The sequence below is a fragment of the Aulonocara stuartgranti genome (assembly GCF_965226115.1).
Source record: "Aulonocara stuartgranti genome assembly, chromosome: 19".
Lineage (NCBI taxonomy): Eukaryota > Metazoa > Chordata > Actinopteri > Cichliformes > Cichlidae > Aulonocara > Aulonocara stuartgranti.
In genome coordinates, this window is record NC_138955.1 from 6565394 (window position 1) to 6580915 (window position 15522).

The window sequence follows — 15522 nt, forward strand, 5'->3', positions numbered from 1 at the left end:
AAACTTCTGCTGCGTCTGTGAAGAAGTTTACAGCAGAGGATAGAGAGCGAGAGAGGGGAGCTTCACTCAGTGTGAGAACAGAGAGCTGGTTACTGAGTTACTGGCTGGTCCGGATAAACAACGAGGCAGGCGTGTTGTCATGCACAAACACCAACAAATAAGCCCGCATACACACCAAGTGTTCCCTAAGATCACTGTGGGGTATTTGAGTTCAAATATCCAACATAAATGCACGTTCAGACAGGCTGCGTCTCCAGCTGGGTTAGTGACAGAATGAGTGCAGTAGTACAATACGATACAAAAAAGAAAAAAAAACAACCCCAAACCCCTCCGCAGTTTCTGCGTTACTGAAACCAATCTTTTCTATATCTCAAACAGTATTATCAGCTTTTCAAAGGAAACCTTTGTGGTGAAGCGATAACGGCTTTCAGATCTGGAGATATAAAATACTTTATATTTATATTTCGAAATATCATAAATACACACGTGCTTCGGAGACAGCTGCTGCTGGAGCTGTGGACGCCAGCGTAAGTCTTGTCGCTGTACATTGGCATCTTCTTTAGCCGACATAAATCCAAGATGGCCAACGCTTCAACAGCAACATAAGTGTTTGAAAGGCGAAAAAATAGATTCTGCGGGATGATTTACTTAGATGCAACAGAATTTTTAATGTTTTCATACATTTTAAAAGAGGCTTTGAAACAAACGTCAGTATGCACCGAGGACTTTCCATCAGCTGTCTAAATAAATCACTAAAGAAACGGGAACAGAACAACAAACTGATAGCACTTTAAACATGCCGCTGTAAATTAAATCTTAAAGACGTGGACATGGCTGACAGCCCCTTCCTCTCTCCTTAGTTCGTCAGGCAGGACTGATAGGTGGGGATCATGTATTTGATGTTTATATAGGCGTCCGGTCCTCCGTAGCGCTCAAAGATCTGGAGAGTCTCGTTGATCAGTTTGCCAATGTCCTCTTTCTCCAACTGGTCGTAGTCGATGCCATCTCCGAGATTTTCTAGGGGACGAGCAAAGACATAAACCAGACAGAATGAGGAGAAACAAAACAAAGATGGCGTATATTCTAGGAGCGCCCGGGTCATTTCAGACTGTGAGGCTGATGTCAGGGCTCACAAAGCACCACCTGTGGCCACAGCGCATTGCTTTGAGACTGCAGACCGAGTCGGCAAATGCCATCCTTCCATCTGACTTCAAACCCAGTGGACAGACTGAATTTAATTTACTCCTCTTATGCCGAGGGACCGAACGGCAAAAAGAGTTTTCAGCTGAAAGTTTAATGAGGCGGCCTGCGGAGGGGAGAGCGGCGGAGAGGACGCACGAGGTAGTGTGTGCTCTGCTGCTGCACAGAGCATGCGCCGGTGCACATGAGGCATGAGCAGTGAGCTGGAGTCATGCTCCAAAGGTAGGAATGTGCTCAGTGTGTGTGTGTTTGTGCTGTTATCTTCTTTCACTGATGTGATTGTGTGATTTTGATTTGGAGTAAAATCTGAGACAGTAAAAATCCTCAAAAACACACAAAGGAGCTGATCCTCTGCATTTCAGTTAGGACCCCTGCAGTTTATAGTTGTGGATCACGGCTTTATTCTGGGATGTCGGACACAGTGGGTTGCAAAGAGGCTTGCAGGTAATGCTCAAAATGACATTAGCTGAACTGGGATTGTAACTGACCTGGAGTCTTTGGTTTACTGAATTTAAATAAATTCCACAGCTGTGGACGTACATCTGTATGTAATTAAAACTCGTTCACTGCACGATGAAAAAATCTACATCTCTTTGACCCAACTGGACTCCTTTAATGCTACGCTTGGCTGCATGTTTGCATACTCCACTGTGATTAAAAATAAACTTGTGGCTAACTGAAAAGCAGTGAAACCTGCCCTCCACTATCACACACACACACACACACACACACACACACACACACACACACACAGTGCAGTAAAACACATAAAATTACAACAGCCGAGCACACAGCGCAGGAAGAACTTGTTATCAGGAAAACATTCCTGAGGTGTCCAGGCTGCACTCCTCCTTCCTCCTTCCTCTTCACCAGCAGGCACACTTAAATGCGCGCGCGCACACACACACACACACACACACACACACACACACACACACACACACACACACACACACACACACACACGTTGACTTTATCAGCACACAGCAAACTGCCAATCTCATGCCAGTGCACCGGAGGCTCAAAACACTTTTCAGAGGAATGACACACACACACACACACACACACACACACACACACACACACGTTCAAGTTTGTTGCCAATTTAAGGCCCTGCTCAACTAACATATCCTGAAGAAAGAGTGTAGATTTTATTTCTGGAGGCTATAAAATAAAACAAAGAAAAACAAACCGGTCATTTGACTTTAGAGAGATTTGAGAAGAGAAGAGAAGAGAAGAGAAGAGAAGAGAAGAGAAGAGAAGAGAAGAGAAGAGAAGAGAAGAGAAGAGAAGAGAATCATCAGGATGTGATGTGAAAAATTAAAAGCAGCACTTAAAGGAGGACCTGGCAACCCCTTCTTTCACTCCTAATTAGACGTGGAGAGAGAAAGGGGACACTAAACCTCACGATAACCTCTTCCAAACACTCCATCCTTTATTCTTTCTCAGTCTTTTCTAATCACTCATCTTCCCTTACAACCCCACCAACCCTCACCACCCCTCCATCTTTCTCCTCTCCTTTCCACTCGTCCATGGCCTCCTCATTAAAACACAAAGACAGCCAGTCCCATAAAGTGGACTGTTAAGCAGTAACATGTCTATGATCTCAGTCTGCAGCTCTCGCTTTTTGATATGTGGGGGGTTGGTTTCCAGCTGTGCTTTGACCAACAGTTAGCCCAGATACACTTAAGATTTTTACAGCTTTGGCTTTATTTAGCAGCTATTTACTGTTTTCCTTTTAGAGATACAACAACTACAATAGTCGCATACGCTGAGGAATGCATCATTCGAGAAAAGCTCTTATTCACATCAAAACTCAGGCAGTGGTTCATTTTGGAGCGGCCCACAACAGAGGCGTCCGCACCCTACTAGTTAGCAAAGTTTTAAATAGCATCTATAATGCAGCCAGTGAAAGAAAATCAGAGATGTGTGTAAGCTGGGCAGTGAGAGGTAATGAGTACAGTGACTCTTACAAACTTGCAGTCTGCTTCAGCTGCGTGTGTGTGTGTGTTTGCACAAAAGCATGTTGGTGTAGGTTACAAAGCCAAGTCTGTGGAGAGTTGCCCCCTGTTACTGTGGAAATGAGCAGCCAAAGCCAGCCCAGAGGGGGAGCTTGGCCTTCAGACAGAGAACACAGGGAGTCGGGGAAGAGGTGCAGCTTGGGAACCAGCGGAGCTCCGACCAGTTTCCTGGGGCCTGGAGTTGGGGCAGAGAGGTTGTGCAATCTGGGGCCTTTCAGCCCATCCAAACACATCTCGCCTGGTGAGCTGTTGGGAGGCCAGTAGCATCTAAAGGCAGAGAGCAGAAGAATTTTCAGCGATTCTCAATATTTAAAGAGCAGAAAGGGGAGAAGTGTGTTTAAGCAGGGATGGAGGAAAAGGAGTGAGGAAGGAGAGGAGGGGTGAGGGTGTTAAAAGCAGCCTCTGCAAATGTCCTTCAGCAAAATAACTTCTCTTTCTACTCTTGCTTTTTTTCCCCTTCTCTCCCCTCCCTGCTTTTTTTTCTTCTTCTTTCCTCTCTCCTTTTGGCAATATCCGCAACCCTGGGCAAAGAGCGAGACAGAGGGAGAGCGAGGGGAAAAAAATCTTTAAAAACAATCATAATAAAAAAAAAACTCCCACCCCATGAACAGAAGGAAAAGGGCCCTAGCAGGAGCCGGCTCTATGTTCCTCTGAGGAAGACGAAAGGTCGATACAGAGGCAGACAGCGGAGGATTCTCGGTGCAGCGACATTTGCTACACAGAAGGTGGAGGAGGAGGAAACGCAAGGTGGCTTGGAGACGCCGCTTTGTTTCTGCCTTTTATGCTAAATCCCCGGGTTTAAAGGGGGCCTTTAGCACATAAAGCGAGGTGAGGAAGCTGGAAGGAAGAGGTGAAATTATCTATCTATCTATCTATCTATCTATCTATCTATCTATCTATCTATCTATCTATATATCTGTCGATGCCTCTCTGGCTCTGCTGTGATTTCTGCCAACCCACAGCAGACCAAATCTAAACTACACACAACAACAGCTGCAGCCTTCCTCCTCCTCCTCCACCTCCTCCTCCTCTCACACCCTGGTCTTTCTTCATCCCTCAATCCCCACGGTCCTAAACAACCTGTCTTCCCACATCAAGCTGAAGACGAGCTGTCACAGATGGAGGCAGCGCTCGCTGTTTCTCCGAATTACCTCCAAATGTACAGACAGCGGCTTTTCGAGGCATATTTACTGCTGGCAAACTGGGTCTAATGGGTTATAAGCAGACCTCCTTATTGCTTCATTTTTCCCTCTGAAGCTGTAACAGAGCTGCGCTCTTACCCAGCCCAAAGATTTCTGACTGAGGTTAGTGTGCATTATGTGTATGCTGTGAGGTTATAATCCCCTTCTCCCCTCTGCTGCCAGGGACTGAGTGACACACACAATGCAAAGGCTTTGGGAAGTTTAGCTCGAAATTCCAGTGCTGGCTCAACGTAGCATCATCCCACCTGCTTTGTTTCTAATCAACTTACGCCTGGTTATGGAGGTTCCTAATGAAAGCAGCTTAGAGAACAGACCCCCCAACACAATAGCCCTTTGATCATAGCAGCCAGATGCTGAAGAGACTCAATGAATGTGAGAGACTTGTTTTTCTTTCCTTCTTCTTCTTTTTTTTTTTAAAATTTCCTCTGAAGGGCTTTGGCCTTGCTGAAAAAGGGAAATGGAAGAATGCAGGTTATGAGTGTGATGGAGCAGCTTGAGTTCCAGGAATATTTTGAGCATTGCTGCACAGCTGACTGTGTTACAAGAGTGCATGTGTTGCATATCTTTCCTGCTCACAAACCCGATAGCACTCGAAGTCCATTTTTTCAGGCAGACTAAAGAGCGTTTTCATTCAGAAACAAAACCAAACAGAACAGAGTAAATTCCATGAAATTCAATTTTTTTAAAAACCATCAATGTTTGTAATTGTTCTTTCATAGTTATATAGTCGCAGTTTAATGTGACTGTTTACAGAATTTGAGCTTAAAAAGGGCTAGAGAAAGGGGTCGTGCATTTTCTTCGCCTTCTGGGTACAGTGTTTAACGCCTTCAGGTCTCAAAGGACAAGGAGTGAAGAGAGCACAGCGGCGGTCTGTGTGCAATGGAGGGTGTGTGGGTTGGAGGAAGGAGGTGATGGGAAGTGGATGGGACCATTGGAGGAGGTCTGTGCTTAACAGCAGGGCTCTAATTAAAAGTGCCTCACAGTTGGGTGCCAGGCAGGCCTCGCATAAAGGGACTGTGGTGGAGAGTGTGAGACTTGATGTGTGTGTGTGTGTGAGAGAGAGTGAACGTATGCTAGTGTGTGTGTAACCACAGGTGTCTGTGAAGGAAAGGCAGAAAGACAGAGTGAAAAGGGGCTTGTATATGCTCTTATATGTGTAATTCTAAGTACTGTATGTAGTTTTATGAGTTTACTGCATGTGCGTGTAGATGACATAAGCATTTTTAAGTGATTACATGTGACAAGGACAGAAAGAGCTAGAGAGCAAGTAGGAAAAGGGTCCTTTCTTAAAAATATATACTTGCAAAATCTAAGAAAGGCTCACAGGATGTTCAAAAATACAACAAACACCACCTCACCCTCAAATACTGTTCTTCCCCTCTCACTGTGCCATTGTCCCCCCCCCCACCACCACAATGGATTAGGCTAGGCTGATGGACAGCATAGCTGTGGCTCACATATACATCCACCTACACACACACACGCACGCACGCATACATATACATAAACATGCACGCACCTGGAGCTGGGCTCATTCCCTGGCTGTTGCTTTTCCATCACAACCTCTGTGTGTAATCAATAATAACATTTCAGCTTAACACAGCTAGCCCCAATGAGGGCTGCAGCTCCAGTGGCATTACATTAAACACATACACACACGCAAACACACACATGCACAGATATCCAGAGGAGAGACGTAAAACAATAGGCTTATGGTCAGCAGTAGTTTATTAAAGCCCCGGCTCCTGCACCGGCCCTCATCTGAGTGCTCGTGCTTACTGAAGTCTAACCTTTGCTGTAGGTCAGCGATCTCATTTTCCATGTGTTCACCCAGCCCAGCAGTGCTCAATCTATAGGCTAGGTGAAGCAGAGTACCACTTCAACCCTGTGAAAGTTGGACATCAGCAAAGCAGCAAAGCAGGCAGATGAGAAAACGTGTCAAGGTCAGGTTGCAGCCCGGAAAGTAACGCCGGAGGAGTGTGTAGACAAGGCCGAGACTAAGACGTAACCAGCCGAGGATGCTCCTGAGCTGCTCAGGTGCTAAAACTGTTAGATTCCTATTGATCTGGGTCCCACTGGCTTAGTAGACTACATCTGTGCGTGGATATACAGAAACTGAATTCCAATTCCACGCTTCCGCCAAAATCATGCCGTGTCTTCGGCTAATCCCAGGTTGTGCGAGGGATTGAAAGCCCGAGCGAGGCAAGGTGAGAGGCTCATCACACTTCCACACATCACAAAACCCTCATTTTACTCATTTCTTTTTCAATTAGCCCACACGACCTAGCCATGACCGAGAGCAATATCAGTTTGCACCATTTAGTCATGCTTTTAATGCACAAAGAGGGCTCATCTTAGATGATGGATCAATGCTATTTGCCAATCTGTTATCATGTCCATTATTGTTTCAATTACCACCACTCAGATAATGGTTATCCCAGGCTCATCGTATCCAATTTTAGCTTGATACATGCATCTCGAAATCAGCCCCAGCATGCTTATCACAGGTTTAAAGGAAAGAGCCATCCCATAATATGTGTGCAGGTACATTACACTGATGGGCAGTATATGTTTTAATTCTTTTTAGATCAAATTTCACATTGTTTTAGGCGCATAAGTGATCCCTTTTGGCTTGCTGAGGTTTTAATCTGGGCCAGAAAATATGCTTTTTACCACGAGTCTGGTTAGACAGTGGGTCATACATAACCCAGCACCGCCTACAGACAAATCCCACAGAGCAGCAGCAAAGCTACACTCTGAATTCAACTGTACTGAACTCTAAGAGGCTGCGGCGGCTCAGGCTTCAATAATACAGAGGTCGATCCTGAAAATTTGGCTTTCTCGTGGAAGAAGAATGCCAAACGTACCTGCCGTTCTTTTCAACATCTTCCACAGAGATTTTATAGTAAATGATTGTGGACGACGGACATGTTCACCCAGCTTCCGTCTCCAGTGAAAGGTTTCATAAACTGCAATAGGTTTTATAGAACAAAACAAAGCTTTTAACAGTATAGCCGACCACAAAGGACCTACCCTTTCCCACTCTGCCCGTCTGTGTCGCTCCCTGGCTGGGAGCTGAGTGTCAGTGCTGTCAGGTGTGAGTCAATGCCGTCAGATGTGATCTCATTACGCCAACTTACCTCAAGGTTAGCAGCGGGCTGCTGGCTAGGCACAAAATCGATCTGCACCAGGGACAGGCGTTAAAGGCCACCGCAGTGTGCAGTGCGAACACCCGGACACAAGCCAAACACGCACTGCGCTTTGAAATGCAAAGGCCACTTAAACAGGAGTAAGCACATAACATACGTACACAGAGAAACTGAATGTGTACTATAGAGTCTGAGCCCACAGGAATTTGGCGTAGCTTATATATAGATAAAAGAAAGACTTTATAATGGCTACTGTTAATAAATAATCAATTATTCATATCTAAAGTTTAGTTAATAATGATTTTATTATGAAAATAAAATAATAACAATGTTGCTAATTTTTATTAATGTTACATTTTATGATGCTTTTGCCATTAGATTAGTGCAACAATGGTTGCAATGTCAAATTATTTTTTTTTAATTTGTGTGATACATATTAGCAGAATTAAAAAACAAATCTAAATCTCTGCAGCATCTTTACAATAGGTATATAAACAGTGTTTAAAAATGACGTACTAAATAAATAAAATAAAAAAGTATTTATTTGATTTAAAATTTTAATTTTAATGCAAAGAATATATATAGTTTATGGCTATTTTACATGGTTATCAGCCACCCCATAATGACTTTAAATATAGATGAATAATACTAACAATCTCTTTAAAAATAATTTCATTCTCAAATACTAAAATAATAGAAGCAATAATAAACTGGTAAGAAATCATTTTCAGAATAAAGAATAAATATTTTCAGAATAAAATAGCTGTTTCTAATCAGCTATGATACATTTATAAATATTTAATATTACACAAACTACTGAAAAACTGACATTAAAGAAATCATTAATAATTAGCAAAGATAAATAATATCAGTTTAATTGCCTGATAACAATTAAAAACAGACTACAATTGAATAAATTAAATAAAAAAATACAGAAGAATATGGATGGATTCACCCTTTTTAAGGAGTGGAGTGTTTGCCCACAATTTAAAAACATGTCCCCGCGCATTTACACATCTGTGGAGGTCACAACACCACGCATTCCTTACATCTCAGCATGCAGAGAAGTTAAATTAATCATGGTGCAAAAAATATACAAACAAAAGGGAATAGTTTAATTCCTATTCAGGGTGGCTGATGACTTTCAGAATACTGGAGGAATTAATATTAATAGCAAACAGCTTGGCTCGTGCACTTTTGCTCTGGTAGCAGGTGTCTATATGTGGGGGATACAAGCGCCTTGCTAGGGCTACCTGCCTTCCCTTCCTCTCATTTACACATCTTAATGGGTGCAGAGAGCATATGCTTTAGCCGATCATTTTTTTAAAGATTTACTTTCTTTGAGAACTACTAAGCTATTGAATAAAACATACTGCACAGCTCGGGAACAGTGTGGCTACTCCTTTCCGTTAACACCTCCATGGTGAAAATCTGGATGCACAAGTATTACATTTAACCTCATATTATAGTCTATAAACACTGTGAATAAACAGATTAATACAATCCTATGTTTATGTCTCGTGGTTTATGTCTAAGGATAAGAGCCACACACACACACAGACACAAAAGGGAAGGGAAGCTGAAAGAGTTTTCTAAGGTGCTGCTGCTTTTGATCAATTTAAACTGAATTTGTTCTGTAACAAACTGAATTCATCTCAACTTTAAAGGCATGAAAAGAACAGACTCGCCAGACCCACATCAAGGCCAACCATTAAACATCTATTTAACTATTTAACAGAAAAAAGAAGATGAGAGATATTTCAGTGGGAAAGGACAGTTCAGATGATGGAGCAAGCCCCTGGTTGTTACAAAACAATTCAAAGACGGGTCCCGGCACTCACTCACTTGGACACTAGAAGGGGGAATTATGTTAAAATGCTCTTCATAGACTACAGCTCTGCATTTAACACCATAATTCCCTCCACACTCACCACCAAGCTGGAGCATCTGGGACTCAGCTCATCTATGTGTCAGTGGATCTCCAACTTCCTAACTGGCAGACCACAGGCAGTAAGGATGGGCGGACATGTCTCAGCCTCCACCACTCTCAGCACTGGAGCCCCCCAGGGGTGTGTTCTGAGCCCCCTGCTGTACTCTTTGTACACATATGACTGTGTGGCCACTACCAGCTCCACCACCATAATCAAGTTTGCTGACGACACCGTCGTGGTGGGCCTGATCTCTGATAACAACGAGACGGCCTACCTGAAGGAGATTGGGAATCTGGAGAACTGGTGCCAGAGGAACAACCTCCTTCTAAACGTCAGTAAGACAAAGGAGCTGATAGTGGACTTCAGCACTAAGCAGGAGAGGAACTACCAGACCCCCGTCATCAATGAGTGCCCAGTGGAGAGAGTGGACAGCTTCAAATACCTCGGAGTTCACATCACGCAGGACCTGTCATGGTCCTGTCCATGACCGTGAAAAAGGCCCGTCAGCGTCTCTACCACCTCAGACGCTTGAGAGACTTCCAACTGCCCTCCAAGGTGCTCAGGAACTTTTAGTCGTGCACCATAGAGAGCATCCTGGCGGGAAACATCTTAACCTGGTTCGGGAACAGCACCATGCAGGACAGACGAGCTCTACAGAGGGTTGTGCGGTCAGCTGAGCGCACCATCAGCTCCGAGCTCCCTGACCTGCACTCAATCTACAGCAGGCGGTGCCGGACCAAGGCCAGGAAGATCGTGAAGGACCTCAGCCATCCCAACAACAGACTGTTCTCTCTGCTGAGGTCAGGAAAGCGATTCCGCTCCCTGAAGACCAACACAGAGAGACTGAGGAGGAGCTTCTTCCCGCAGGCGATACGGTCTCTCAATCACACCACCACACAGTACTGACCCACACATATGGTTCTTACACACACACTGGACTTTCTGGACATTGTTTTTGCACACATTGTTTTTTTGCACAACACTGGTCACTATATTCTTCATTTCCGGTTAATACTTGTACAGCTGCTGTTATTGTGTATATATTTATTTATATTTAGATTTCTTCATACATTCTTATATAGTTCTATATTGTGTATTTTGTTGTACAGTTATTTTATTTTCAACTTTAATTTATATATTTTATCTTATTCCTTCCCAGTTAAATTTACCCTTCATTCTAATTTGTGTTGTACAGTTATTTCATTTTTAACCTTAATTTATATTTTATTCCTTCCTAGTTAAATTTACCCTTTTTAATTTTTCATATTTATTTCCTATCTTATTCATAGCCTTTTCCTTTTTTGTTTTCTTTAGGTCACGAGCAGTTGTCCAAGCATTTCACTACATATCGTACTGTGTATGACTGTGTACGTGACAAATAAAATTTGAATTTGAATTTGAATTTGAAAAATCAAAAAAATTGCTAAAACGGACTCGAATCAGAGGAATTGCGTCCTGTAAACGCAGCAGAAGTCCAGACGGCAGCCCGTGTGGGTTTCAGGCGGAAAAACTGACAAACAGAAAGCGATGGAAAGAGAGAGGAGGAGAGGAAGAGCGAGACGCAGAGGGAGGAGGTCGGGCGGTGCAGCAGATTCCAAGAGCATTTCCCTTTGTCCTCTTCGCTCGTCACAAGAGGAACATTTGAAGTGACGTGCAAATTTAAGTCAGTGACAAATCAAAGTCCTTCATTGATGTTACTCTGAAGTTTGCTGAGTATTCTCCCTGCACTTCACGTTTTTTGCAAGTCACTGAAGGAATGTGACTGCAGTCGAAACATTAAAAAAATAAGGTGGGTTTATTTCTGTATTTTCTCCTCACACCTAAAATAGCACCTGTACAGCCTTATGACTGTACAGACACACACATGGACACACACACACACATACTTATGCCCATACACAGTGATGGGCTATGTGCCTGGCTAATAAAATCACTTTAGCCTTCATAACCACTTTAGCCTTGGAAGCTGCCATCAGTGGAAGGACAAACACACACACACACACACACACACATTCACGCACAGGAACGAACAGTGAGCGGTCCAGCCCTTCCATTAGCCTAATGAAGTGGCTCCCTGAGATGGATGACATGACATCACCTCCACCACCAATCACAATATCACCCCTAAAAAACCTTCCACTAAAAGCCCCACCCCTCCTCTGATACCGCACCCCCCCACACCGTTGCTTACAGCACCAAATGGACGGCGAGCTTTCCAGGACCCATTCGGCCCGCTCACAACACTTTTATTGGTCTGGTTATTTATCTCTTTAATGCAATTGGCTGGAGCAGAGGCCTCATGGATGGGGAGAGCTAGTAAATCACGGCGGGTTGAGGGCAGCGGTGTGATTAAAAGAACTTTGGCTCAACAATGACAATGGCACCAAGCGGACGGCACTGAGTCCACTTACATTCTAAGCAGAAAGAAGCGCAGGGAAGGGGAAGCTGTTCACTGATGACATTTACAAGAAAGGACAACGCACATAAATACAAAAGTGCATTATTGTTTTTTTCTCCATGCAGACAGAAAATCAAGTTTTTCAGCCAGTGAAAAATGAGGATGCTTTCTCCTAATCAGATAAATGGGAGCTGCATATATATCTGTTGTGTGATATTATAAGCAGTACTTTTGGATGTAGTCCTGTTATGAAGCTTTGAGTTGCCATCTTGGCAAACCGTATGCTGTCCAGTGAGCAGCCAATGAGCATATCCTGAATAAAGGTGTCAGTATACCTGCCGCATTGGTCCAATGGTCTCTATTTATGCTCACCATTAAAGCGCAGTAAGCCACTGCAGCATTCTCCTGGACAACAGGTGTCGCAAGTCACACAATACCGCCACACCTGTTGTCCAGGAAGAGAAGAAGTTAAAACCCAAAACAAAGACATTTCTGAGAGTTTGTTTCAAAGTTTTTTCCACAAAGTCTCGTGTTTCCAAACTGAAATATTAAAATCATGGCAAAAATCTAGTGTACATCTACACTTGTGTCTTCAACTCAGCTGAGACCGGGAGTGAGCGGTAAGCACAAAAGCAATCAAATCCTCCTGACTCAGAATGAATAATTTACAAAATGGACTTCATTATCTATTCGATATGACCCGACACTAGGGAGTGAGTCCATGAAGTCATGAAGAAGGTGCTCGCTGAGGTCTCAGTGTGAGGAAGCTGTTTTCCCATATACGTCTATACAACCGAAAAAGCAAGCCAAAGGCTTTTGGCAAAAACAGGAGTCGCCCCCTTCTGGTTACTGAGATAAATGCGTATTTCTTGCATTTCTATGACTCTCCGCTTCAGACCTGGAGGTTAGCTCCATATTTCAAAATATCGATGTTCAATATCAAGTGTTTCCTTGCCATTTTGGAATGGGATGAAATCTTTAGTAGCTCTTAAGATGCTCTGCGTTAGTTGGTTAGAAAAGAACAAAACAAAAAACAGATGCTATCAGTGTCACGGTTCAAATGTCATTTACTTGCAGAAACTTACATGCCTCTCCACTCATTTAGAGTTTTATTGCAGATGGCAAACTATCTACCAAAACTACAGACAGGGAACACTTCCTGGTTAAAGTCACACAATCTAGTCCCCTTTCGCTCCCTTTCCTCCGTCCACTTCCCAGAAGGACAAAGGAAAGCGTTTATTGGTGGAAAGCTGCAGGTACAGGCATCCATAAACAGTCAGTGTTTTATAGGGAGTGGTAAGGCCTGGGGTTCTGTCACGGTTTATGACTCCCCAAACTCTTTAAAGCAGGAGAGTTTAAGTGTGGTATTTACATAAAACAAGCCAAGGTGTCTGTGTGAAGCAGACCTCACTGCAGCATGGGACATGCTTAGCATTTCTTACAGATCGATAATCTGAGCGTGACAATCACGAGTAAGAATATTACTCTATATTTATATTTTTCCTCTATTTGTGGATCTAAACTAAAATTTGTCTTGTTTAAAGAGTATGTTTTACACCTGAGCAGCTGTGTGTAATAAAGTGTCGCAACATTTTATACCTTTGTAGCACCAGCACATTCAGTACACAGTCAAACTTATTTCCAGCATTAATACGGCCTCATCACCTTTTTTCCAATGGCATCTTTGCCTCCTGTCAGCTTTCCCCTTTTTGCTCCAGCTTTATTTATTTACTTATTTATTATCACACTCCACATGGGAGGGAAAATAGGAGATGACTGATTAAAACACAGTAAACTCTATATAGCTATCCAACGGGCCTGCACAGGTATCTGTGTGTGCGTATGTTTACTTATTATTAGTGGATGTCCCCTACCTAGTGAGGAAGGTGCATCCCAAACCGAAGCAGAAGGGGAGAGTATAGGAGGCATAGGAGGATGCACATAGGGTGGCGGGATGAGGGGGTGTAGAGATGTGCTGGGACAGCAGTACCACCCTGATGTGAGTCATAGGACACACTGTCAGCAACCATCCAGCATCACACACTGAGTCATTACGCTACAGGAGAGAAGGCGACAACAGTAGCCATGATCAAGGAGAATGGAAAAAGGCCCATCAGTGATAGCTGGAAAGAGAGGAAATAGTCAGCATCAGCAGTAATGGTGGCGGCCTGTCTGTCATCGTCAGTGATTATGATGACGATGATGGTGCGAACACTTTCAAATGTTTACAAGTGCAACGACAACATGGTAAATTATTGATGCTCTGAACTCCATTTCTTCTCCATTTTAGGTGATCAGATTAGGCTTTATCTCATTTAGACATATTTAATTTTTTTATTTGGCGACTGCCTTTCCAAGAAGCAAATGTTTTTTTTTTTTTTTAAAAACACCTTCAGGGTAAAGGAGGTGGATATGGGCTTTCACAGAGCACACTCTCACTTTTGATTTCTTACTGCCACTCAACTTTTTTTCTTTTAATCCAAGCCAGATTTTTTCCGTGACCCTAAAGAAATCATAATCAAGCCTTAATCACAGCAAGATGAGAAACCGGCAATGATTGCATCTTCCCCATCTGTGATTTGCAATGTCCTTTTTAGTCCTTCCAATAAGGTCATAAAAAACTTTCTTAAGGACTTAAAAAAGTGATGAGGACAATAAACAATTAACTGGGATATTCAATTAAAGGGAAAAAAAAGTCAAGCAATCTGCCTTTTGCTTTTTTTAAACAACAGTGGAAAAAATGAATCTTTGCTACATGTATTACGTACTATATTTATAGTTGGAGGGACTATAAATGCAAGTTCAGAAGAGCCAGATGTAGGATATTCTTACTAGCATGCAAGCAAAACTTGGATACATTACAACCAAATTTGGGTTAAAATGAAGCTAAGCTGATACACTTGTGTGAAAAAGAAGTCTTATGAAATACTAAGTATGCCGCATGATTCAATAGCATGTAGCATGTTATGTAATTGTTATCACTGGTTTCTGAATATCACCATTTTGGAAGGGTTTCCCTCTCATCTTTGCAACGTTGTTTCAGTTCATTGAGGTCTACAGATATTTGCAGAGCGCTCTTAAGGTCCTGCCACAACATATCAATCAGGTTGAAGTCTGGACTTTGACTGGGCCATTGCAACACCTTAATTCTTTTCTTTTTCAGCCATTCTGTTGTAGATTTGCTTTCGTGCTTGGGATCATCGTCCTGTTGTGTGACCCAGTTTAGGCCAAGTTTTAGCTGTTGGACAGATGCTGTTTGACTCTAGAATACTTTGATATACAGAGAAGTTAATGTTCAACACAATGACTACACGGTGTCAAGGTCCTGTACCTGCAAAACAACCTGTAGTCTACTGCGATTCATAGTTGGTTTGAGGTGTTTGTGCTCATAAACATATCCATTTTGGTCTTGTATGTCCAAAGGCGATTGTCCCAGAAGTCTTGTGGTTTGTTCAGTTATAATTTTTCAAACAGTCTGAGATGAAGCTCTAACATTTTTTGCAGTTTCTCTGAACATTGCACAGTCTGACCTTGAGGCAATAGGACATGAACTCCTGGGAGGATTGTTCTTTTGAAGGCTCCAGAACTGAACAAACTTCCAAAACGTTGCCTTTTATAGAG

The 15522-nt window shown here is 42.9% G+C and overlaps 1 protein-coding gene across 5 annotated transcripts in view; it reads right to left on the reverse strand.

Annotated features, from left to right (window-relative positions):
- Positions 1-666: 666 nt before the first annotated feature.
- pacrg (PARK2 co-regulated) overlaps positions 667-15522 on the reverse strand; it is a 149803-nt gene continuing 134947 nt past the window's right edge. For 2 of the 5 annotated variants that reach the window (XM_082516419.1, XM_082516418.1), the window contains one exon: positions 2696-3488. In XM_082516419.1, the coding sequence (XP_082372545.1) occupies positions 3436-3488 (53 nt within the window). In that variant the 3' untranslated portion in view covers positions 2696-3435. Of the gene's footprint in view, positions 1018-2695; positions 3489-15522 lie in introns of those variants that run through there. The other 3 variants (XM_082516420.1, XM_082516416.1, XM_082516417.1) reach the window with 3 other exon arrangements.